Below are 24,815 nucleotides of genomic sequence, written 5' to 3'. Positions count from 1 at the left end.
GCTTCAGCATCAGTCCTTCCAATGAATATTCAGGACTGATTTCCTTTAGGATTGACTGGTTTGATCTTGCAGTTCAAAGGACTCTCAAGAGTATTCTCCAAAAACTACAGTTCAAAAGCATCAATTCTTCGATGCTCAGCCTTCTTTCGGAGAAGGCAATGGCACCCCACTCCAGTACTCTTGCCTGGGAAACCCCATGGACGGAGGAGCCTGGTAGGCTGCAGCCCATGGGGTCGCGAAGAGTCAGACACGACTGAGCGACTTCACTTTCACTTTTCACTTTCATGCACTGGAGAAGGAAATGGCAACCCACTCCAATATTCTTGCCTGGAGAATCCCAGAGACGAAGGAGCCTGGTGGGCTGCCGTCTATGGGGTCGCACAGAGTCGGACACGACTGCAGCGACTTAGCAGTAGCAGCAGCAGCCTTCTTTATGTTCCAACTCTCACATCCATACATGACTACTGGAAAAACCATAGCTTTGACTAGATGGACCTTTGTAGGCAAAGTAATGTCTCTGCCTTTTAATATGCTGTCTAGATGGGTCATAGCTTTTCTTCCAAGGAGCAAGCATCTTTTAATTTCATGGCTGCAGTCACCATCTGCAGTGATTTTGGAGCCCCCCAAAATAAAGTCTTACCACTGTTTCCATTGTTTCCCCATCTATTTGCCATGAAGTGATGGGATTGGATGCCATGATCTTCATTTTTTGAATGTTGAGTTTTAAGCCAGCTTTTTCACACTCCTCTTTCACTTTCATGAAAAGTGAAAGTAAAGTAGCTCAGTCATTTCCGACTCTTTGTGACCCCGTGGACTGTAGCCTACCAGGCTCCTCCGTCCATGGGATTCTCCAGGCAAGAATACTGGAGTGGGTTGCCATTTCCTTCTCCAGACACTTTCATGAAGAGGCTCTTCAATTCCTCTTTGCTTTCTGCCATAAGGGTGGTGTCATCTGCATGTCTGAGGTTATTGATATTTCTCCTGGCAATCTTGATGCCAGCTTGTGCTTCATCCAGCTTGGGATTTCACATGATGTACTTTGCATATAAGTTAAATAAGCAGGGGGACAATATACAGTTTGATGTACTCCTTTCACAATTTGGAACTGGTCCGTTTTTCCATGTCCGGTTCTAACTGTTGCTTCTTGACCTGCATACAGATTTCTCAGGAGGCAGGTAAGGTGGTCTGGTATTCCTATCTCTTTAAGAATTTTCCATTTTTTGTTGTGATCCACGTAGTCAAAGGCTTTGGCGTAGTCAGTGAAGCAGAAGTAAATGTTTTTTCTGGAATTCTCTTGCTTTTTCTATGATCCAATGGTTGTTGGCAATTTGATCTCTGGTTCCTCTGCCTTTTCTTAATCCAGCTTGAACATCTGGAAATTCTCGGTTCACATCCTGTTGGAGCCTTGCTTGGAGAATGTTGAGCATTCCTTTGCAAGTGTATGAGATGAGTGCAACTGTGTGGTAGTTTGAACATTCTTTGGCATTACCTTTCTTTGGGATTGGAATGAAAACTGACCTTTTCCAGTCCTGTGGCCACTGCTGAGTTTTCCAAATTTGCTGACATATTGAGTGCAGCACTTTGACAGCATCATCTTTTAGGATTTGAAGTAGCTCAACTGGAATTCCGTCACCTCCACTAGCTTTGTTTGTAGTGATACTTCCTAAGGCCCGTTTGATTTTCCATTCCAGGATGTCTGGCTCTAGGTGAGTGGTCACACCATCGTGGTTATCTGGGTCATTAAGAGCTTTTTTTGTGTAGTTCTTCTGTGTATTCTTGCCACTTCTTCTCAATATCTTCTGCTTCTGTTAGGTCCATACGGTTTCTGTCCTTTATTGTGCCCATCTTTGCATGAAGTGTTCCCTTGGTATCTCTAATTTTCTTGAAGAGATCTCTAGTCTTTCCCATCCTATCGTTTTCCTCTATTTCTTTGCACTGATCTCTGAGGAAGGCTTTCTTATCTCTCCTTGCTATTCTTTGGAACTCTGCATTCAGATGGGTATATTTTTCCTTTTCTCCTCTGTTTTTCGCTTCTCTTCTTTTCACAGCTATTTGTAAGGCCTTCTCAGACTATCATTTTACCTTTTTGCATTTCTTTTTCTTGGAGATGGTCTTGATTCCTGTCTCCTCTACAATGTCACGAACCTCCGTCCATAGTTCTTCAGGCACTCTGTCTATCAAATGTAATCCCTTGAAGCTATTTGTCACTTCCAATGTGTAATCATAAGGGTTTTGATTTAGGTCATACCTGAGTGGTCTAGTGGTTTTCTCTACTTTCTTCAATTTAAGTCTGAATTTTGCAATAAGGAGTTCATGATCTGAGCCACAGTCATCTCCCAGTCTTCTTTTGCTGACTGTATAGAGCTTCTCTATCTTCAGCTGCAAAGAATATAATCTATCTGGTTTTGGTATTGACCATCTGGTGATGTCCATGTATAGTATCTTCTCTTGTGTTGTAGGAAGATCATGTTTGCTATGACCAGTGCATTCTCTTGGCAAAACTCTGTTATCCTTTACCCTGCTTCGTTTTGTACTCCAAGGCCAAACTTGCCTGTTACTCCAAGTATCTCTTGACTTCCTAGTTTTGCATTTCAGTGCCCTGTGATGAAAAGGACATCTTTTTTGGGTGTTAGTTCTAGAAGGTCTTGTAGGTCATCATAGAACTGTTTAACTTCAGCTTCTTCAGCATCAGTGGTTGGAGCATAGACTTGGATTACTGTGATATTGAATGATTTGCCTTGGAAACGAAGAGAGATCATTCTGTCATTTTTGAGATTGTACCCAAGTACTCCATTTTGGACTCTTTTGTTGACTATGAGATCTACTCCATTTTTTCTAAGGGATTCTTGCCCACAGTAGTAGATATAATGGTTGTCTGTATTAAATTTGCCCATTCCGGTCCATTTTGGTTCACTGATTCCTAAAATGTCGATGTTCACTCTTGCCATCTCCTGTTTGGCCACTTTCAATTTACCTTGATTCATGGGCCTAACGTTCCAGATTGCTATGCAATATTGTTCTTTACAGCATCAGATCTTGTTTCCATCACCAGTCACATCCAGAGTTTTAGGGCTAAAATTATTCTCACCAGTAGGTGGCAACAATCTAGCTGATAGGAAGACAAATACAGAAAGGCCACTAAAACAGTCTAGCTTTATTTTTTCTTTCCTTCTCATGATATTGAGTAAGGGGGAAAGCCATTCATTAATCTATATTTCCATTGTAATCATGGCACCCAAGAATGCCTCATAAGTCATGGATGGGTCCTGAGATCTAATTAGAGTTCTGTTTTCAGTGAAAACTGATGACCCACATATAAAATTTTACCTTATGAAATGAATGTGCCTGAAAAATTTGCTTCTTTCCCCTTCTCCCTTTAATTATAATTAGCAATTCCTTTTAGTTAAAAAAAAAAAAAAGGGAAGCAGCAGCAGCAGCATGGGAACTTGTTCATTGATACAACTGTTCTCTTCCTGAAAATTTGGTGAGTAGAATACTACATGGATGGGCCAATAAAATCAGTTCATTTTGTCCTGAATATGAGGTTAGGCTGTGGACATTGAAGCTGGGGACTGATGCATTGGAACAACCTGTATTACACCATATGGCATGTTAGGGCTTCTTGGACCATTTGTCCCCTAGAGCTGCCCTATTAAAGTTTGCCTGTGTTTGAAGAGAAAAGCTTACCTGGCCACAGCTAAGCAGTAGATGGCATTCTCCCTTGGAGTCCTCCCACTATGCTCTGAGAAAGATGCGAAGGAAGATCTGAGTAAAAAGTCAGCACTGGGAGTTGCATAGTAAAAAGATGGGTGTGAATAGCCCACTCTTGAAACTGCAGGGAGAGGGACTTGGGGCATATATGTATTTTTTATGAGCTTTTCTGTTTTCCTAGTTGGGGCAGTAATTTTTTTCCAGTTTTGTTGTCTTTTTTGTAATTCAGAGAATGTGTTTGCATCTACCAGTGGAGGAAATTTGACTGTCTCTTCTTTTGTGTCCTGCTGTGCAATTGCCAAAGGATGGGCAAGTTTCCTGCTCACAGTTTGCTCCCTGAGAGGTGGCAGTTTGCCCTCAGTGCCTCCTTGTGAGTCTTTGTCCGTAGCCTTCTGCCAGCTCTTGGAGGTCATTTTGGGTTTGGTGAAACCATCCACCATCACAACGTCTCCAACTTTTGCCCCCAAGACCCTTGTTCCGCAAAGCTGGCCTTTATTCAGGTTGTGACTCTGAGCTCTGAGTACCCATTGTTTTACTTTAATATAAATCCTCATAGAGACTGAGATTTTCAGAAAAGAAACCGTGGACCACATTTTACTCAGTAAATACAACACACAGTCTTTATGCTTGTGTTTGCATGCAATGGTCAGAGGAGTTTGTCCTGCTGCGTTTTTGCAATCCAGGCACAGCACGCTGCAGTTGACAAAGGCCTTCAGAATCAACAGTTGGCCGGCTTCCGCAGCTGCATGAATGGGGCATTTAGAGACGTCTGTGTGCAGGGCTTCCTGGCACCATGCTCGGTAGGGGTGCACGCCGACTGCCTCATGGGGCCGCACACCCTGTTTCAGGGCCCATTCAGTGAGCTCGATGTACCCATAAAAGGCGGCGATGTACAGGGCGACCCTTTTCTGATACCTGAAATGAATGAAACAAGCCAGAGCAAACAGACAAGTGTAGTTTCACTAAATACCCCTGAGGCATTCTAGTTAAAATATCTATTTCTTCCTAACTTTTACCTAAAATGTTTTCAGAAAAGGCCTATAGTAATATACGGGCTTCCCAGATGGGGCTAGTGGTAAAGAACCCACCTGTCAATGCAGAAGACACAGGAGATACAGGTTCGGTCCCTGGGTGGGGAAGATCCCCTGGAGGATGAAATGGCAACCCACTCCAGTATTCTTGCTTGGAGAATCCCATGGGCAGAGGAGCCTGGAGGGCTACAATCCATGGGGTCACAAAGACTCGGGACACAACTGAAGTGACTTAGCACACAATATGCAGGTTAAATCACACAGGTCCTGCTTATACACATTATCCTACTCTGCATATGTAAATAATTCAAACTGGTTTCTTTGGAGCAGTTTTCTTTTGTATGAAAATAAAATGTTCAAGAAAAATATTAAGCTTTGTATTAACTGGGAAAGTACAGGAAGAGATTCAGTACATTTTTAGAAATTTGAACATTTTGTATGTTTGTTTGCTTTGTCCTTATATTCTGGCTTCTCAGAGTCTCCACTGCTATTCTGACCTAAGCCATTAGATTGCCTCCCACCAGCATGACCACCAGTGCCACAGTCTCCTAACTGGTCTCCCACTTCCTTCTTATCCTGCTATGGGCTTTTCCTCACATAGTGCTTAGCAATCTTTTTTTTCCTTAAGTTGGTGGTGGCCTATGCCCTGTTCTAAACACTCTAATAGCTTCCTGCTGCAACTGAAATTCTAATGCTTCACTTTGGCCTGCAGAGGCCCGCCGTGTCACCAGGACCCTGCCCATCCCTAACATCACTTCCCACCAACTCCCCTTCTCGTCCACTGTATTATACCCTTACTGGCCTTCCTGACATCTCTGTCCTTCCAACACCCCATCAGGCACAAATCAAATGATTGGTGAAGAGTGTTCAGAGAAATAAGAATTAGGGAGGCAAAGCTAGACAAGGCTCTGCCAGGTATTGTCCCAGATCCACTTGGACAAGGCTTATCAGACCCCATTGTAGAGATGGAGGCGAGCTAGCCTGGTATCATCCAAAATCTACTGCATAGAACTAACACTTGTTTCTGATTACATGCTCACCACAGCATCTGTTCCTGTCTATTGGCTTCCCATGGAATTCTCCTGAATAAGAAAGATAATCTTCCCAGAACATGTGAACTTTTAGGGCCCTATGACAGTTAGAGTCTAATTAACTAGAGTTATACATGAATGCATTGCTGTTTTGGTTCATATATCAATTTATTTTGAAATTCATTAGTGTAAGCCAGCAACTCTGAATTTGATCAGTTTTCCTGATTTGGGGAGAAAAGCTTCTCCTGGGTCGACTAACTGGCCTTTGCTTTCATCCTTTATACCCATGTTGTTGGAACTAGAGCACTCTCGTTGCTGAGACTAGTTGATTTTGCCTCCTGAATGATCTTTTCACTATCTATCTGTTCTCCTAGACCCACCTCTGCTGCATAAGCCTAGCTCAGGCTGCCAGTGTCTTTTGACACTGCCTCTATTCCTCACACTGCAGCCAGAGGCAACATTCTAAAATGCAGATTGCATCATGGTCTTTCTCTACCTTGCATGTCTTCCCACCATTCAAAAGACAAAGTCCAAAGTCCTTCACATTCCTACAGGAGCCTTCATGAGCTGGCCTCTTCTAATCTTTCCAGCCTCTGGCCACTAGCTTCCTCTTATTCTATAATCTACCATGTGGAACTTTTTTCAGTTTTTTAAATCTATTCTTGCCCCCTGGGTCTTTGTACATGTGGTTCCATCTGTTTTGAAAGTGTTAGTTAATCGGTCATGTCTGACTCTTTGCTACTCCATGGACTGTAGCCCTCCAGGCTCCTCTCTCCATGCGATTTCCCAGGCAAGAATACTGGAGTAGGTAGCCATTCTCTTCTCTAGGAGACCTTCCCAACCCAGGGATCAAACCCAGGTGTCCTGAATTGCAGGCAGATTCTTTACTATCTGAGCCACCAGGAAAGCCCTCATTGGAACCTTTTAATTCTTCTCCCAATCATTTACCTGAATATCAGCCCTTCAAGTTCCTTTTTAAGGATGCTTTATCTGCTCCTGTAAGTCTAGTTGTCCCTACTATACATTCCCATATCTTCTTGCACAATGCCCATGTCATCATACTTATCAGGCTGAATGGTAACAGCAGTGACACCTAACATTTACATCCTCCTTACCATGTGCCAGGCTGACCTCTAAGTTCCTTATGATATTAGCTCATTTAATCTCTAAAGTAGGTCTATAAGATAGGTGCTATTATTATTCGTATTTTGCAGAAGAGGAAACTGAGGTACAGGATGACTACTTGCTCAAGTGTACACAATTAAACACTGAGGGAGTAGGGCTATGAATCTAGGTAGATGGGCACTGGAGTTTGTACCCCTGGACATTTTGCAATGCTGTTCTTCCAAGAATTGGTTACTTGTTTTGTGTTTCTTCTACTGGACTGTAAGCTTGCTAAAGGCAGGAACCATATCTTGTTTATTGCTCATAGTACATAGTAAACAGTCAATGGATGTTTGTTGATTGGGTGTATGAATTGCAAAAGGAGCTTTTCAGTCTTATTATTTATATTCTCTGAGCTCTTAGATTTTATTTAAAGATTAGCTGGAAATGGTTAAGTACATGAGCACTGCAGTAAGTTGTTGGGATCCAAAACTTAGTTGGCCCCTTTGCTAACTGTGTGATGTTGGGCAAATTTCCTAAATCAGTTTCCTTACCTGTAAAATAAGATAAAGAATAAGATTTTTATGGGTAATCTCATAGAAATGTTCTAAGTATAAAATAAGGTAATAAATATAACACAATGTCTGCTACAAAGTATTCAACAAATAGGCACTGTTGAAAGCGGTGAAATGGTTCTTTGCGTTCAGAGCATGAAAAGAGAGCGTTATAATTATCCCCAAATAGAAATTAATTTAGATTATTTGAATATCTTAGAAAATTTCAAAAGCTGGCTTTCCAGTCTGTCACCTCACAGCCTCCCGTGTGTGGGCATCTGTAAAGTATGATTAAATCACCACGAGGGGGCACTGTTCAAAAATACCACTTCATTAAAACCTAAAAGGTAGTTTGTGCACCTGGGAATTTACTGGCTGCAGAGATAAGTTAAAATGTCCACCTGCTTCTCTGAGCCTACCCTCCTCCATTGCCCCAGCAGCACAGGCAACACTTCGTGTGTGGCAAAAGTTTAAAAGCGTGCATTAAATGTAATTTGATAAGTTACATGATAGCTTAGGAAGAGACCACGAATATTTTCAGCCAATCAATTAGCAATCAGTGGTTTTTAGAACAATTGAATGCAAGAGTGGCAAGGCACTTATTCTGGTAGCCTTTAAAAAGTGCTGTTCAGTCAGTTCAGTTCAGTTCAGTCGCTCAGTTGTGTCCGACTCTTTGCGACCCCGTGAACCACAGCATGCCAGGCCTCCCTGTCCATCACCAACTCCCTGGGTCCACCCAAACCCATGTCCATCGAGTCGGTGATGCCATCCAGCCATCTCATCCTCTGTCGTCCCCTTCTCCTCCTGCCCTCAATCTCTAATATCCAAACCAAACTGAAGTCTCCCATTTAGATTGTTAGTATGAGGAAAGCCTTCCTGAATTGGAATTCATCACCAAAGGCTCTCAGCCCTGGTGGCATCCTTGCTGTCTTATTCCAGAATATATGGTAATAAAAATGTCTAAGGGGAACTTTCATGGAGCAACACCCCAGCTAAAGAGGTCCTATGAGAGTTTAGCAAAAATTAATTAGTTTAGCATTTGCTTTATCTCGTACTTGAGGACTGGTCCTTCATTTGATAAATAGCGTTGGACTTGAAGTTTTTGTCCAAGCAGACAACCCATCAGAAACTCCTTCCATCCGTCCCAGACATCCAAGCGAAGTGTTGTGCCTGTGGATAAAGAAATGGAGATGGTTAGAGTCACCAGGGTTTGGTGATCAAAAAACATCCAATGATAGCTTTCTCCAAACTGGCCTGAACTAGGTGCCAAATGAAAAGTAACCTTTGGATAAGGAGACAGGGATGCCTAAAAGTGAGAGAGAAAGAGAGATGCTGTCTTTAGCTTAGGCCTACATTAACTTGGAAAAACTTCTTAACTTCTGTATACTTGCATTTTCTCATCTGCACAGTGAAAGCATACAATGCTGAACTTCTTTCTGCAGCTATCTTAGAGCAGTCCTGTGGACACTGATTCCTTGCTGATCTATACACCACTATGTAAATGAAAGCTGTTATGTTGAAAGAGAAACTCAAGAAATGGTGGCAGGACATATGGACTTCTTGGGCCTTTAGCTTATGTGTGGGCTATGGGTGAAGATGAACAATCCTTACATTGTATCCCTCATAAAACAGGAGCCATTCTGCATTATGAACATAAAAGTGATGTGCCCATTGCAGCTGGAGGATTTATCACTTGTTCCACAAAAGCCTGTCTGCTCCTGGTTTTGTGACTACCTTCCCTTTGTCCTTCAGGCTGGTGTTTCCCAGGAATCTTTCCTCAGGCTTCTGCTTTTACTCTACATGTTCCCTCAGGATAAAACCCAGTGTTGGGAACTTTCTTGGAAGTCCAGTGGTTAAAACTCCATGCTTCCACTGCAGGGGGCATGGGTTTGATCCCTGGTTGGGGAACTAAGATTCCCTGGCTGGAGTCCAAACTCCAGCCAGGCCCCTGCTCCAGCTGCAGATTCCTCCTGCTGGGGACATCACCAGCCAAAGGATCATGCTAGAACCCTGTTGTTGTGAAAGACAACCTTTGCAGAGCGGCCAGAAAGAGAAAAAACCAAAAACGGGCTCCTCCCCTTCTGACCCACTCAGACTTTTCTCCCTCCAGCCTGCCTCTCTCACTCTGTTTTGGCCATTCTGACCTTTCACCTGTTCTTCAGATACATCAAGTCCACTCCCATCCGAGGATCGAAAGACCTACAGTTTCTTTTGCTTCAAAGGGGCTTTATCCAGTGCCACAGGGCAGTGTCCTTCTTACTCAGCTTTACCTTCAACATTGTGTCCTCACAGAGGACCATCTCAGTCACCATGGCTAAAGCAATCTCTGCCACAACCCACCCTCCCCAAAACCCCTTATGCTGTGACCTTACTTTAACTTCTTCATAGTCCCTATCATCAGTACTTGAAATCATTTTACTTGTTTGGAGATTTTTTTTCACAGCCTACTAAATAGGAAGCTCCTTTAGGACTTGCCACACCACCTGCCACTTGCCGAGTGCTCACAGATGGTCCTCTGTGAGGATACAAGTGCCCACTCCAAGTTTGTTGGCTGACTGACAGGCCACCTCAGTGCCACTGATGACATCATTGATCACTCCTGTGCCCTCACCCCTGAGTCCGCAAACTCCAGGCAGGCCTCTGCTCCAGCTGCAGATTACTTCTGCCGGGGACATCACCAGCCAAGGGATCATGCCAGAACCTGCTGTTGTGAAAGACAACCTTTCACGCCCAACCTGCTTTTCCTCCTGTCCCGTGTCTCAGTTTGTGTCACCACCATCTTCCTTCCTTGCTGCCTGAACTGGAAACCTCGGAGTTGTTCTCCATCCCTTCCTTTCTCTCCCAACAGCTATACAATCACTCGTTTTTTTTTAGTCGCTCAGTCGTGTCCAACTGTTTGCGACCCCATAGACTGTAGCGCTCCACGCTCCTCTGTCCATGGGATTCTCCAGACAAGAATACTGAAATGGGTTGTCATTTCCTTTTCCAGGGGATCTCCCCGACCCAGGGATTGAAGCTGTGTGTCCTGCCTGGCAGGCAGATTCTTTACCGCTGAACCACCTGGGAAGCTCATACAATCACTAAGACCTGACAGTTTTACTCTGTTTCCTCACCTCCATCTCAACCAGCTCTGTCCTATTTCAGGCTTAGATAACTTCTTACCTAAATCTACCTTGAGAAGCTCCCCACAGCCTCCCCATCTTTATTCAATTCTCTGCTCAGATGTCATCTCCTGCTCTAGCCAACCATCTACAATAACCTCTCCCCACCTTACCATGCCACTCTCTATTCCCTTCTGCTTTCTTTTATAATTCTTCATTCTATTTAAAATTGGATATTTTTCTGCTTACTGGGTGATGTATGCCTTCCCCACTGAAAACCAAGCTTCAAGAAGTAGGAACCTTGTTACTTAAAAAAAGAAAAGAGAGAGACTTTTATTTATTTGGCTTTGGTCTTAGTTGCAGCATACAAGATCTTTAGATGTGGCATGTGGAATCTAGTCTCATGACCAGGGATCAAACCTGTGCCCCCTGCATTGGGTCTAAGCCACTGGACCACCAGGGAAGTCCCTGGAAACTTGCTACTCTTGCTCATAACTCTGTGCTTGTTTTCCCGAAAGGTGCCTGGCTCATGATGGATGATCGGTAAATACTCGTTGAATGAAGTTCTGACCCACTGCTCAAACAGGTTCTGGCCGTGTACTGCCCTCCTGACCCTTAGTAGCCCAGTAGACTGGCCTGTATTTCTCTGTGTACCCCAGGCTGTTTGTGGATTTGTGGCTTCTTTTGCTATCCCTTCTTTTAAATTCTTCTGATTCTCCCACCTTCCTCCCAATAGTTCATGATGCGATCCTGGCATCACCTCCTCCAGGAAGCCCTCTTTGCCTGCACCATCCTCTTACCTCTCCAAATAGGATAAAAGACTGTTCAGCTGGTTACCATAGACTATTTGGAAACTCTTTGTTATTGAATATACATTTTTGCTTTGGAATTGCCAGTTGACAAACACTAAAAGAGAACTCTTTGAGCCCAAATATTATGTTTCATCCAGTCTATGGGCTCTATTTTAATTATGCTCTTGGATTGCAAGGAGACCCTCAAGAAAATGGGGCTTATTTTATTGAGACGATGACAACATATTGATTTCTAAGGAACCAAGACACCTTTCAAAATGGGTCATCTCTCCCATGGGTCCCAGGATCTCTCTCTCATGCCCTCTAGGTCTCTTTGTGTGCCTTCCTTGCTCCACTGACAGGCTGCCCTGCTTGCTCCCGGAGTTTCTGTCCTATCACAACTTTGGCATGCATGCCACATGGATTTGCTGTAATCCAACCTTACTTCTTGACGCTTTTCATTTTTCACCCCTACTGATAACCAGTTTTCTCTCTCTGTATTTCCCAGTTTGAATTCACAAGAATGATAGTTAATAATAATGATAGTAATATATTGAATATGAATAGCTAATATTCACTGAATGCTTATTATATGTTCTAAATACATGAATAATTTAATAATTTAAAATTCACAACAACCCTAAGTGATGGGTTGTATTATTTTCTTCATTTGACAGCTGAGGAAATTGAGGCACTGTAAGATGAAGTAACCCCCAGGTTTTACATAACCAGTAAGTAGTGGAACCAGGTGTTGGACCTGGACAATCTGGCTCCTGGGCCCTTGTTCCTGTCCTCTATGTTATGCTTGTCTTCAAGCGAGACTCTAATTGCCTCAGCTAGGAGAGCTGAGGTCTGAACAGCAGATGGATTGACTGCTTTTGACTTAATATGATGGCCCCAGAAGTTGCATGCCAAAGTGATGATGAGACATTATGTGACTAGGCTCATCCATGCATATCCTCAGACTCAGACAGGTTCACCATAAATTCTTGTAGGTGAGAAAGAAGGAAAGTAGAATATTCATAACACTAGTAATCTTAGAGTCACAGAAGGCTGAAGGTAAGAAGATCCACCAGGGCTTCCCTGGTGGTCCAGAGGTATAGAATTTGCAGGGGATATGGGTTCAATCTCTGATCAAGAAACTAAGACCCCACATGCCTCAGGGCATCTACTGAGCCCTCACTCTCTGCAAATAGAGAAAGCCCTCTCGAAGACCCAGCACAGCCAAAAAAAAAAGATCCTAAAAGACTAGCACATGGAGAATAGCCTGAATTACTCAGTGAGCTGGGAGTAGAATTTGGCTTGGAATTCATGTCTCTAGGATTCTTTTGAATGCTTAGAAAGCCTCCTTTTTTCAGTTGCCTTTTTTCTCTTTCTTTCCTTTTTGCTTCTCTGCTCTTGCCCTTCTTGCCTCCACTTCACAGGTAGACACTGACACAAGTATATGTTCTTCCTGCTGATCCCTCTCATTTGGTTTTGTTGTTGTTGTTGTTTGTTTTGTTTTTGATCCCTCCCTTTTGAATGTTACAATCTGTAGTCTTGAAATGGGGCTCTTCTTCCCTTACTCTTGGCTCTAGGATTTCTTGACCTTGGCCTCATTGTCCTTTGTGGGTTGATTCCTAGTTGACAGCTTATTTACTCACAGAGCATGATCTGCATTAATACCCTCAAAGCCCCTAGCCTACCTTAACCCTCCCAAGTCTGGCCTCAGCTAGGAGAACTCACTCTCTTGCTGGAGAATTATGGAATTATTCTGTAGAGATTGAGTAGCAGTTCTACAAACACACTCTAGAAATGCCTTAATAAACATTTTCCAAAACATGGATCATCCCTGACATAATAGATTTGTTTCTCTAAAGCTTCTTGCTGTATTTAAACTTTCTTGTAAAATATTTGAGGACTTTCCTGACAGTCCAGTGGTTAAGACTTCACCTTCCAATGCAGAGAGTACAGATTTGATCCCTGGTCAGGGAGCGAAGATTCCACATACATTGTGGCCAAAACACCAAAACATAAAAATCAGAAGCAATATGGTAACAAATTCAATAAAGACTATAAAAATGGTCCACATCAAGAGAAAATCTTAAAATAAAATATTGGATTTCTATGACTAGCACTAGAAACAAAAGACTTTAAACACTGTACCAAGTGCATTGATATCATCTCCTGACTTAAGTGACTTACTATGTTTTTAATTTATGAAAATCACTCAAACATGAGCATTGAAAAGCTTTAGCTTAGCACTCTACCCCAGGCCCCTTGGTCCTCCACAGTGAGGCCACATAGTCTCCATTTGAATGACTGGAATAGTCCAAATTTCAGTAGCAGAGGATTTGTTAAGATTGCAGGCCAGCAGCTCAGAAGTTTGGTGGAAAGTTGTTCTTCCTGTTCATCCTGCTCAGATGTTGTCCTGTTCTAGTAAGTTGCCTTATTCCTCCAGAAATAAGAGACCAAGCCCCCATCTTATGCCTCAGAGCACAAGTCTCAGTATCCTACTCTACCTTTGGGGTTTCAGAACTGAGATCCCATCTCTGTTCTCTGAGCTTGGAACTTGGAGAATTCTTATTCTGAATCCCAGTCTCTGGGGTGAGATTTCTCTTACATGTTGACAGAGGCTCCAGTGTCAGCAACCAGCTTGTCTCATTTTCTACCTTTTATGTCATTCATTCATTGATTCCTGGTGGCTCAGCAGTAAAGAATCTGCCCGCAATGCAGGAGACATGGGTTGATCTCTCGGTGGGGAAGATCCCCTAAAGAAGGAAATAACAACCCACTCCAGTATTCTTGCCTGGGAAATTCCATGGACAGAGGAGCCTGGCAGGCTATAGTCCATGGGGTCTCAAAGAGTCTGACAGGACTTGGCAATTAAATATCAAACAACAAAACAAAAAAATTCATTGATTCATTCACTACCCTGGTGCTATCATTCACCTACCGGGGCCCTGCTGGATCTCCCTAAGGTTCACCTTCTGTCTTCTTCCATCTTAGCAATTGCTAATCTAGACTTACCTGCCTATTCCAGGACCCTCCCCAGCAGAGTATTTTATGTGAACAAATGTTACAGGTGTTTTAACTATCAATTTCAGTTTTTTGCAGTAAAGCAGTTCTAATTTCTCAAAGATCACAGGTGACAATGGATGGTTTTTCTCTTAATGCTTAACTTGAGAATTTCTAGCAAATTTCTAGGCAAGTTAATAAGCACCACTTGGATAATCCTTCCATCCCAATTGATCTGTAATGCATTTGTCACACATTAAATTTCTTCATAAGCTTAGGCATTCTGTTAGAAAATAGCAACTTATTTTTAAAGTGCTATGTTGCTCCAGAAAGTACAACTAAAATTTATAACTGAAAGTAAAACTAATGAGACTTAAATTTCAAAGACTCTTCCTACATGAACGGTCTAATTCTTTACTCTTAATTTTTTAAAGTGAATTCCCCAAATTGTATATATTTACAAAACCTGGATCCACCCACTCTCTACTTCCAAACCATCTACCATGCCTAAGCTATGCAGGAAAGCAAGTGCAAGCAACAGTGCCCGTTCTAGGGAATGTCTCCAACCTCTCCCTGTGTGGTCCCTGTATCCCAAGTTCCTAGATTCCTCATGCATACTCTGGGGACAGTGTTTGCCTGTCTGATTTGGGCTTTTTCTTTCTGAATGTGAAAACCATGTTTCTGGCTTGGGTTTCCCTTAATGGAAATCAAAACAAAACATTGATCAGAACTTAAAGAGCACAAATAAAATAAGTATCAGTAAAGACACTGGGTTGACAGTAGAAGTTGTTGGAAAGAGCCCAACCCTGAATGTGAGATGACTATTCCTTACCCATATTACCTTGAACAAGATCACTTAACTTCTTTGAGCCTCGATTTTCTCATATATAAAAGGAATTAACATGGCACAGTAGGTCTCTAAGTGGCGTAACGTCTGGCTGAGGGGCCCTGGAGCCCACCTAGATTTCAAGGCCTGAGCTGACAGGACCCTTTTCTTGGAATAGTCTCTCAGATGTGATATGCTCAGTCTGGTCGTGAATACATGCCATGAGGTGTTCACAGTGAGAAGTACCAATGGCATCATTCTGTCCTGTATAGGTTGATTCGAGAAAAGGTGTATGTGTGTGTGTGCATGTGTGTGTCTATTGGACCTATATAATGTGTCACTAAACCTGAAGTCATAAAATTACAAAATCACTAACATTAGGAAATGTTTAGCTTTGATCAGTGCTTGATAAGTTAATTCTCAGACATTCTATCACCAAAAAAGCCCTTTATCCCTTTATTACTTATCTTCTTCTTAATGCCTGCAACCTTTCTGTCTCCATCCGGTTTATTGAAATTGCTGTCTCTGAGCTCACCAATGACCTTTAAGCCAGATCAAAAGGTTTTTAATCATACACTGTCTTTGGTCTTTTACCAACATCCAGCAAACAGTCTCTTCTTCTTCATCTGTGACAATGCAGAGTCCCTGTTCTCCTTCCGACTCTGACAGCTTTCTGTATCATTTTCTGACTCCTGTCTACTTACGTCAACTTCAGCACCTCCTTCTTAGAGGATCATTTTAAACTGTGTTATCCTTGACATACTCCGAGCAAGTAATTTAAGCATATAGAATCTTTGTGTTTTCTTTAAATCTATAAAAAATTAGGGGTTGGGGGAATTCCCTGGTGGTCCCATGCTTAGGATTCCATAATTCTGTTGCAGGTGGCACAGGTTCGAGCCTTCGTGGGGAAATAAGACCCTGCATTCCACATGGTGCAACCAAAAAAAAAATAAAAAAATAGAGGTTGGACCAGGCCATTTCTGAATTCTCTTCAATCTCTAAAGTGTCTCATCATGACCTGAGCAGCACAAGCCTGAAGAAAAGTCACCCCGGTTTTCTCATTTATCCTTTATCATTTCATTAAATAACTAGGTCATAAGCTGCTTAAAGGACGGAAGAGCCTGGTGGGCTGCAGTCCATGGGGTCGCTAAGAGTCGGACAAGACTGAGCGACTTCACTTTCCCTTTCATGAGCTCACTTTTCCCTTTCATGCACTGGAGAAGGAAATGGCAACCCACTCCAGTGTTCTCGCCTGGAGAATCCCATGGATGGCGGAGCCTGATGGGCTGCCGTCTATGGGCTCTCACAGAGTCGGACATGACTGAAGCGACTTAGCAGCAGCAGCAGCAAGCTGCTTGAAGACAAATGCCACTTGTGTAGTGTAGTGTGTGCACGCTCAGTCATGTCCGACTCTTTGCAACCCCATGGATTGTAGCCCTTCAGGCTCCTCTGTCCACGGGGTTCTTCAGGCAAGAATACTGGAGTGTGTTGCCATGCCCTCCTCCAGGGGATCTTCCCAACCCAGGGATTGAACCTGCATTTCCTGCATCTCCTGCATTGCAGGCGGATTCTTTACTGCTGAGCCACTGAGGAAGCTCTTGAGACTGTGAGAAGGTTCTTATTTCTTAGTCTACAGACCCAGACAACAAAGACGGGTGTATTTTTTTCCCCCCTGTGCTGGGTCTTCAGTGTGGCGTGCAGGCTTCTCTAGTTGTGGTGAGCAGGCTTATTTAGTTGCCCCAAAGCATGTGGGGCTCTTAGTTCCTTGCACAGGAATGGAACCCGTGTCCCTGCATTGGAAGGTGGATTCTTTATCTCTGGACCACCAGGGAGACCCCCAAAGAAGGGGGTAATTTACATAAATTTGATAATTTACATCCACACTGCACCTATAAAGGTTTTAGTTTAGAAACAACCCTTCCTCCTGTTGTGTATCTGGTATCAAAGAACCCAAGTGCCAAGTAGTAGATGCTATCACACATCGTGGGGGGTACCGAGGTCTGTCTGGTAGTCCCTGAGCAGGTTGCAGTCGTACATCTCTAGTCCCTCTGGGGTCCGAAGACAGAAGACACTCACAGGAAAGCCACATCTCAGAGCTATCAGTGTTCTCAAATCAGACACTTTTTTACCGAGAAGGGCAATGCCCTCCATGATGGCCATGGTTTCTTGGGTCACAGCGTTGAACACATAGAGAGTGGGCTTATCTTCCTCCTAAGGGAAGAGAAAAGGAGACAACTCAGGAATAAGTCTTGTCTGGGGGTTGGGACGAGGGACAAACATCTTGGAGGATTGCTCTCGGTGCCTCTAGCTCCTACAGCACGGGTACTAAGGTTGCAAGCAAGAGCCAGTGAGGTTCCTTGACTTCTGGTCTGAGTGTCACGCTTCTGTCTGAAGATATTTGTGAGCCCTGCTGGAGTAGGGTATAGCAACTCACTCCAGTATTCTTGCCTGGAGAATCTCATGGACAGAGGAGCCTGGTGGGCTACAGTCCATGGGGTCACAAAGAAGCGACTTAGCATGGCTTTGAGAAAAGTGAAGGAGACTTGGCAAGGCTTTGAGTCCCTTCTTCCTTTTTACCTATGGACCCAGATACCCAAGAGGAGTGGTGATCATATATACCCATGCTCTGCTTCTGTAGGTGTTAGTTTAGTAACAATTCCTCCATCATGATGTACTTTAATATGGAAATACTGTGGATTCTAAACCTCAGCCAATTAAAAAAACTCTTTCTAGGAGGTTGTCTCTGGGGAGTGGGACTGAGCTCACGGTAGGAGGAGAATTTTGCTTATCATTTTATGCTCTTCCTCTTCTGTATGGTTTGACTTTTTTTTTTTTTAATAACTGCATGTATTTACTTTTACTGTTTTAAAAAGGGAAGTACTCGGGAAGATCCCATGGAGAAGGAAATGGCAACCCACTCCAGTATTCTTGCCTGGAAAATCCCATGGATGGAGGAACCCGGCAGGCTACATACTATGGGGTCGAAAGAGTCCGATATGACTAAGTGACTTCACTTTCACTTTCACTAAATAAAAGTGACAAAAGTTTCGTTTGCTCCTTTTGTTTTGGAATCTAAGATGGAACTCAGATATCTGAGAGTTAAGAAGGAACGTTTAGGAGAATATTAATCTGTTAAGACAGTTAAATCAATCAGACCAGAACTAAAAAATATAGCAAAAGGGGCCAATGGGAAAAGGGTGGAACCAAGGAAAGGTTACTAAAATTTTCCGTTTTACAACCACAATAACAAAAAAGAAACTGGCTTTACTTTCTCTTTAGCGGATTCAGGAAGATCTTGTTTTTCTTTAGTGTGATGCTGCCACAGCAGATATCAGCTCACCGAGCTGCCACCCAGGGTCCCAGTAATGGGTTTCACAGGGCTTTGAGCAAAACTGAGAAGCTGGCCTGGCCTCCAGGTTCCTCAAGTGACTGCTCCAGCCAGTCACTACTCCCTTGCCCAACTCCTGCTCCCCTCCCCCTTCTTCGCATCAGATTCGTCTTGGGTTTCTGCAGGGACCCCTCCCTGCTTCGGGTTTATAATACATGAAATTCGTTGTGCACCTCCCAGATAATACATTGCCACAATGTGAGCAACATGCAGATATCTTTGAAAGAGCCTTTAAGGAGTAGTGTTATTGATGATCGCTTAGGCTGTGGTGCTCTTATCTGAGGTCCATTTCAGGGACTCAGATCACTGGGAGCAGTTCAGCTCTCTTCTGCTGAGCTAATCTGCAGGCACAGCTGCTCGCTGAATTTTAAATGCTTAGAACCATTTTCCTCAACAGCTCCTCATAAACTCCCTCAGTAAACATTGAAAGGACATAGCAGTCACCCTTTGTCTTTCATCATGCTCCTGTTTTCCTATGGCTCCTTTAAGGCTCCTAATCCATGTATTTATAGCCATGAAGAAATTCCTATGAAATGCGAATAGAAAGATAGTGAAGAAGAGAGAAAAATTATATTTTCTGTAATAGTTATTTCTTATTTCTTTTATGATTACTCTGATTTCCCTAAAGTTAGCCCTTGATCTGGGTTTTAATTTATATTTAGAATTAAATGCAGAATGTGCAAACAAAACAGCAAAGCCCCAAATCACCCTTAACAACTAACTACTATTTGATGTTAGAAAAATAAGTTTAAAAGGTGCTTTTCAGAATATGAATAAATATTTGCCTCCTTCATTCTAACCTGTGGTATTTTGGAAACTATTGCTTGAGTGCCTAGAATAGTACCCAGTACAGAGTGTACTGTCCATAAATATGTATTGAATAAATAATTCATAACACATCTGGAACACAGTTCTCATTGCACTAGTTTAACTCTGTATTTTCACCGTTTTATAAGCTTTGTTTTTGTGGGAAACCCATTTTAAGTTCACTGACCCGTTTTAGTGAAGGATAGGGAAACCTGGTGTGCTATAGTCCATAGGGTCACAAAGAACTGGACACGACTTAACAACTGAATATTTTAAGTTCTACTGAGGCATACCAATTGGTGATGCTGCTTCATATTGATTTTACAGAGAAGGAGCAGGTAACTGTTGATTAACAGCAACTTGCTGACTCACCTTATCTATTTATAAAAAAGGCATTTATCTATATGATATCCCTCCCTGAATGTTCTGAATGTTGAAACACTGGTAGTTATACCCAAGAAAGTCAGATGCTGTTAAATAAGCAATTCTATAAACAAACCATTATTGACAAATGTAAAATTAGATTTTCCACTTTATAAGCAAACCAAGGCAACATGGTAAGAGGTACATACAAAGTATCTTAAGTTCAGTTCAGTCGCTCAGTCGTGTCTGACTCTTTGCGACCCCATGAATTGCAGCACGCCAGGCCTCTCTGTCCATCACCAACTCCCGGAGTCTACCCAAACCCATGTCCATCGAGTCGGTGATGCCATCCAACCATCTCATCCCCTGTTGTCCCCTTCTCCTCCCGCCCCCAATCCTACCCAGCATTAGGATCTTTTCCAATGAGTCAACCCTTGCATGAGCTGGCCAAAGTATTGGAGTTTCAGCTTCAACATCAGACCTTCCAATGAACACCCAGGATTGATCTCTTTTAGGATGGATTGATTGGATCTCCTTGCAGTCCAAGGGACTATCAAGAGTCTTCTCCAACACCACAGTACAAAAGCATCAATTCTGCGGCGCTCAGCTTTCTTCATCGTCCAACTCTCACAACCATACATGACGACTGGAAAAACCATAGCCTTGACTAGATGTACTTTTGTTGGCAAAGTAATGTCTCTGCTTTTAAATATGCTATCTAGGTTGGCCATAACCTTCCTTCCAAGGAGTAAGCGTCTTTTAATTTCATGGCTGCAATCACCATCAGCAGTGATTTTGGAGCCCAAAAAAATAAAGTCTGACACTGTTTCCCCTGTTTCCCCATCTATTTCCCATGAAGTGATGGAACCAGATGCCATGATCTTAGTTTTCTGAACGTTGAGCTTTAAGCCAACTTTTTCACTCTCCTCTTTCACCTTCCTCAAGAGGCTCTTTAGTTCTTCTTCACTTTCTGCCATAAGGGTGGTGTCATCCGCATATCTGAGGTTATTGATATTTCTCCCGGCAATCTTGATTCCAGCTTGTGTTTCTTCCAGCCCAGCGTTTCTCATGATGTACTCTGCATGTAAGTTGAATAAGCAGGGTGACAATATACAGCCTTGACGTACTCCTTTTCCTATTTGGAACCAGTCTGTTGTTCCATGTCCTTTTCAATAAAGAAAATGCGCAGATCTATTTCATGCATGCGTGCATGCTCAGTTGCTCAGTCACATCTGACTCTTTGCAACCGTATGGACTGTAGCCCACCAGGCTCCTCTGTCCATGGGATTCTCCAGGCAAGAATACTGGAGTGGGTTGCCATGCCCTCCTCCAGGGGATCTTTCTGACCCAGGGATCAAACCTGCATTGCAGGCAAATTCTTTCCTGCTGAGCCACAGGGGAAATTCTCTAAATATAATTCTGCCAGAGAAGGAGAAAATAAAGATCATTAAGACTCTGTGGAAGTTGAGAATTTTTAACTAAACCCTTCATGTTGGCCAGTCCTGTGACTTGTAATCCTGTTCTTCCTGGACTCTGGAAGAGACGTGTACCTCTACATTTGATTCTTGTCATTAGTACTTTAGAACTTTAGGGAAAGTTTAGAGTTCAGTGAAAAGGCAGCTTGTATCACTGTGATAGAGGATGCTTAATTGGCAGAAGTTATGAAATATTTTTGTAAGTAAAACTATGAACATAGGTTGCTTTGGGGAGGGAAACTGAGGACCAGAGGTAGGAGAGAGAATTTTTGTTGTATATCCTTCTGTAACATTTGAATTGAGCACCATGTGAATGTAGTACCGGATCAAAAATAAATAAATATTTTAAATAATGAAAATAAAGTCAGTGCTTAGCTAAGTAAAAGTATATAGTATATATATATATACACACATACATATATATATATATACTTAGTTTATACTATATAGTAACAAAAACACATTATGTGTATACATATTTAAAGACATGAAAGACATTTAAGAAATAACGTGGAATTTAATCTGCTTAAAAATATATTATACTACAATTTTCTGAATATCAGAGGGAGAAAAGCAGAAGAAATTGTTTTTATTTCCTTTTGTGATAATTAGGCATCTTTCAAGAACATAAAAACAATACCTCTAAAATCAGAAACAAGAAAAGGATGCCCACTCTTGCCACTCGTATGCAATTACTGGAAGTATTGCAAGTATTGGAAGCTCTAGTCAGAGCAATTAAGCAAAAAAAAAGAAAAGAAAATAGAGAGAGAGAGATGAAAGACATTCAGATTGGAAAGGAAGATGTAAAGCTATCACAATTTATGGATAACTTGATTTTATATAGAGAAAAGCCTAACGACTCTACAAAAAAAACTATTAGAAATAATAAACACCACATTAACAAATTGAAAGATAAAAACCATATGATTATCTCAGTAGATGCAGAAAAAGCCTTTGACAAAATTCAACATCCATTTATGATAAAAACCCTCCAGAAAGCAGGAATAGAAGGAACATACCTCAACATAATAAAAGCTATATATGACAAACCCACAGCAAACATTATCCTCAATGGTGAAAAATTGAAAGCATTTCCCCTAAAGTCAGGAACAAGGCAAGGATGCCCACTTTCACCACTACTATTCAACATAGTTTTGGAAGTTTTGGCCACAGCAATCAGAGCGGAAAAAGAAATAAAAGGAATACAGATAGGAAAAGAAGAAGTAAAACTCTCACTGTTTGCAGATGACATGATCCTCTACATAGAAAACCCTAAAGATTCTACCAGAAAATTACTAGAGTTAATCAATGAATATAGTAAAGTTGCAGGATATAAAATTAACACACAGAAATCCCTTGCATTCCTATACTCCAATAATGAGAAAACAGAAAGAGAAATTAAGGAAACAATACCATTCACCATTGCAACAAAAAGAATAAAATACTTAGGAATATATCTACCTAAAGAAACAAAAGACTTATATATAGAAAACTATAAAACATTGATGAAAGAAATCAAAGAGGACACAAACAGATGGAGAAATATACCGTGTTCATGGATTGGAAGAACTAATATAGTGAAAATGAGTATACTACCCAAAGCAATCTATAGATTCAATGCAATCCCTATCAAGCTACCAATGGTATTTTTCACAGAACTGGAACAAATCATATCACAATTTGTATGGAAATATAAGAAACCTCGAATAGCCAAAGCAGTCTTGAGAAAGAAGAATGGAGCTGGAGGAATCAACCTACCTGACTTCAGGCTCTACTACAAAGCCACAGTCATCAAGACAGTATGGTACTGGCACAAAGATAGAAATACAGATCAATGGAACAATATAGAAAGCCCAGAGATAAACCCACACACCTATGGACACCTTATCTTCGACAAAGGAGGCAAGAATATACAATGGAGAAAAGACAATCTCTTTAACAAGTGGTGCTGGGAAAACTGGTCAACTACTTGTAAAAGAATGAAACTAGAACACTTCCTAACACCATACACAAAAATAAACTCAAAATGGATTAAAGATCTAAACATAAGACCAGAAACGATAAAACTCCTAGAGGAAAACATAGGCAAAACACTCTCCGACATAAATCACAGCAGGATCCTCCATGACCCACCTCCCAGAATATTGGAAATAAAAGCAAAAATAAACAAATGGGACCTAATTAAAATTAAAAGCTTTTGCACAACAAAGGAAGCTATAAGCAAGGTGAAAAGACAGCCTTCAGAATGGGAGAAAATAATAGCAAACGAAGCAACAGACAAACAATTAATCTCAAAAATATACAAGCAACTCCTGCAGCTGAACTCCAGAAAAATAAACGACCCAATAAAAAATGGGCCAAAGAACTAAACAGACATTTCTCCAAAGAAGACATATAGATGGCTAACAAACACATGAAAAGATGCTCAACATCACTCATTATTAGAGAAATGCAAATCAAAACCACAATGAGGTACCATTTCACACCAGTCAGAATGGCTGCTATCCAAAAGTCTACAAGCAATAAATGCTGGAGAGGGTGTGGAGAAAAGGGAACCCTCTTACACTGTTGGTGGGAATGCAAACTAGTACAGCCACTATGGAGAACAGTGTGGAGATTCCTTAAAAAACTGGGAATAGAACTGCCATATGACCTAGCAATCCCACTGCTGGGCATACACACCGAGGAAACCAGAATTGAAAGAGACGCGTGTACCTCAATGTTCATCGCAGCACTGTTTACAATAGCCAGGACATGGAAGCAACCTAGATGTCCATCAGCAGACGAATGGATAAGGAAGCTGTGGTACATATACACAATGGAATATTACTCAGCCATTAAAAAATACATTTGAATCGGTTCTATTGAGATGGATGAAACTGGAGCCCATTATACACCAATACAAAAACACCAATACAGTATACTAATGCATATATATGGAATTTGAAAGATGGTAACGATAACCTTATATGCGAGACAGAATAAGAGACACAGATGCATAGAACAGTCTTATGGACTCTGAGGGAGAAGGTGAGGGTGGGACATTCTGGGACAATAGCATTGAAACATGTATGTTATCATGTGTGAAACAGAACACCATTCCATGTTTGATGCATGAGACAAATGCTCAGGGCTGGGGCAATGGGATGACCCAGAGGGATGGGATGGGGACGGAGGTGGGAGGGGGGTTCAGGATGGGGAACACATGTAAACCCATGGCTGATTCATGTCAATGTATGGCAAAAACTACTACAATATTGTAAAGTAATTAGCCCCCAACTAAAATAAATAAATTTCTTAAAAAAAAAGAAAGAAATAATAAACAAAGTTTCAGAGTACAAAATCAACTTTCAAAAATCAGTTGCAATTCTAGGGACTTCCTTGGTGGTCCAGTGGTTGAGAATCCACTTTGCAATGCAGAGGATGCAAGTTCAATCCCTAGTTGGGAAACTAAGATTCCACATGCCTTGGGGCAACTGAGCTCATGTGCCACAATAAGAGAACCCAAATGCCACAGTGAAGATCGCTGTGCCACAACTAAAGACCCAATGCAGCCATATAAGTCAGTTCAGTTCAGTTCAGTTGCTCAGTCATGTCCGACTCGGTGACCCCATGGACTGTAGCACGCCAGGCCCC

General features: G+C 42.0%; 1 protein-coding gene across 3 annotated transcripts in view; it reads right to left on the bottom strand.

Annotated features, from left to right (window-relative positions):
* Positions 1-24,815, bottom strand: part of ANKUB1 (ankyrin repeat and ubiquitin domain containing 1) — a 76,697-nt gene that overhangs the window by 2,050 nt on the left and 49,832 nt on the right. For all 3 annotated transcript variants that reach the window (XM_081569455.1, XM_081569454.1, XM_081569453.1), the window contains exons 3-5: positions 17,141-17,357; positions 8,487-8,601; positions 3,688-4,626 (exon numbers count right to left, since the gene is read on the bottom strand). In XM_081569455.1, the coding sequence (XP_081425581.1) occupies positions 3,688-4,626; positions 8,487-8,601; positions 17,141-17,306 (1,220 nt within the window). In that variant the 5' untranslated portion in view covers positions 17,307-17,357. The remainder of the gene's footprint in view (positions 1-3,687; positions 4,627-8,486; positions 8,602-17,140; positions 17,358-24,815) is intronic.

Source organism: Giraffa tippelskirchi, chromosome 2, assembly GCF_054371585.1.
Source record: "Giraffa tippelskirchi isolate mGirTip1 chromosome 2, T2T-mGirTip1v1.2.pri, whole genome shotgun sequence".
Lineage (NCBI taxonomy): Eukaryota > Metazoa > Chordata > Mammalia > Artiodactyla > Giraffidae > Giraffa > Giraffa tippelskirchi.
The sequence above is the reverse complement of the archived record's forward strand: the minus strand, read 5'-3'. Positions and strand labels throughout refer to the sequence as shown.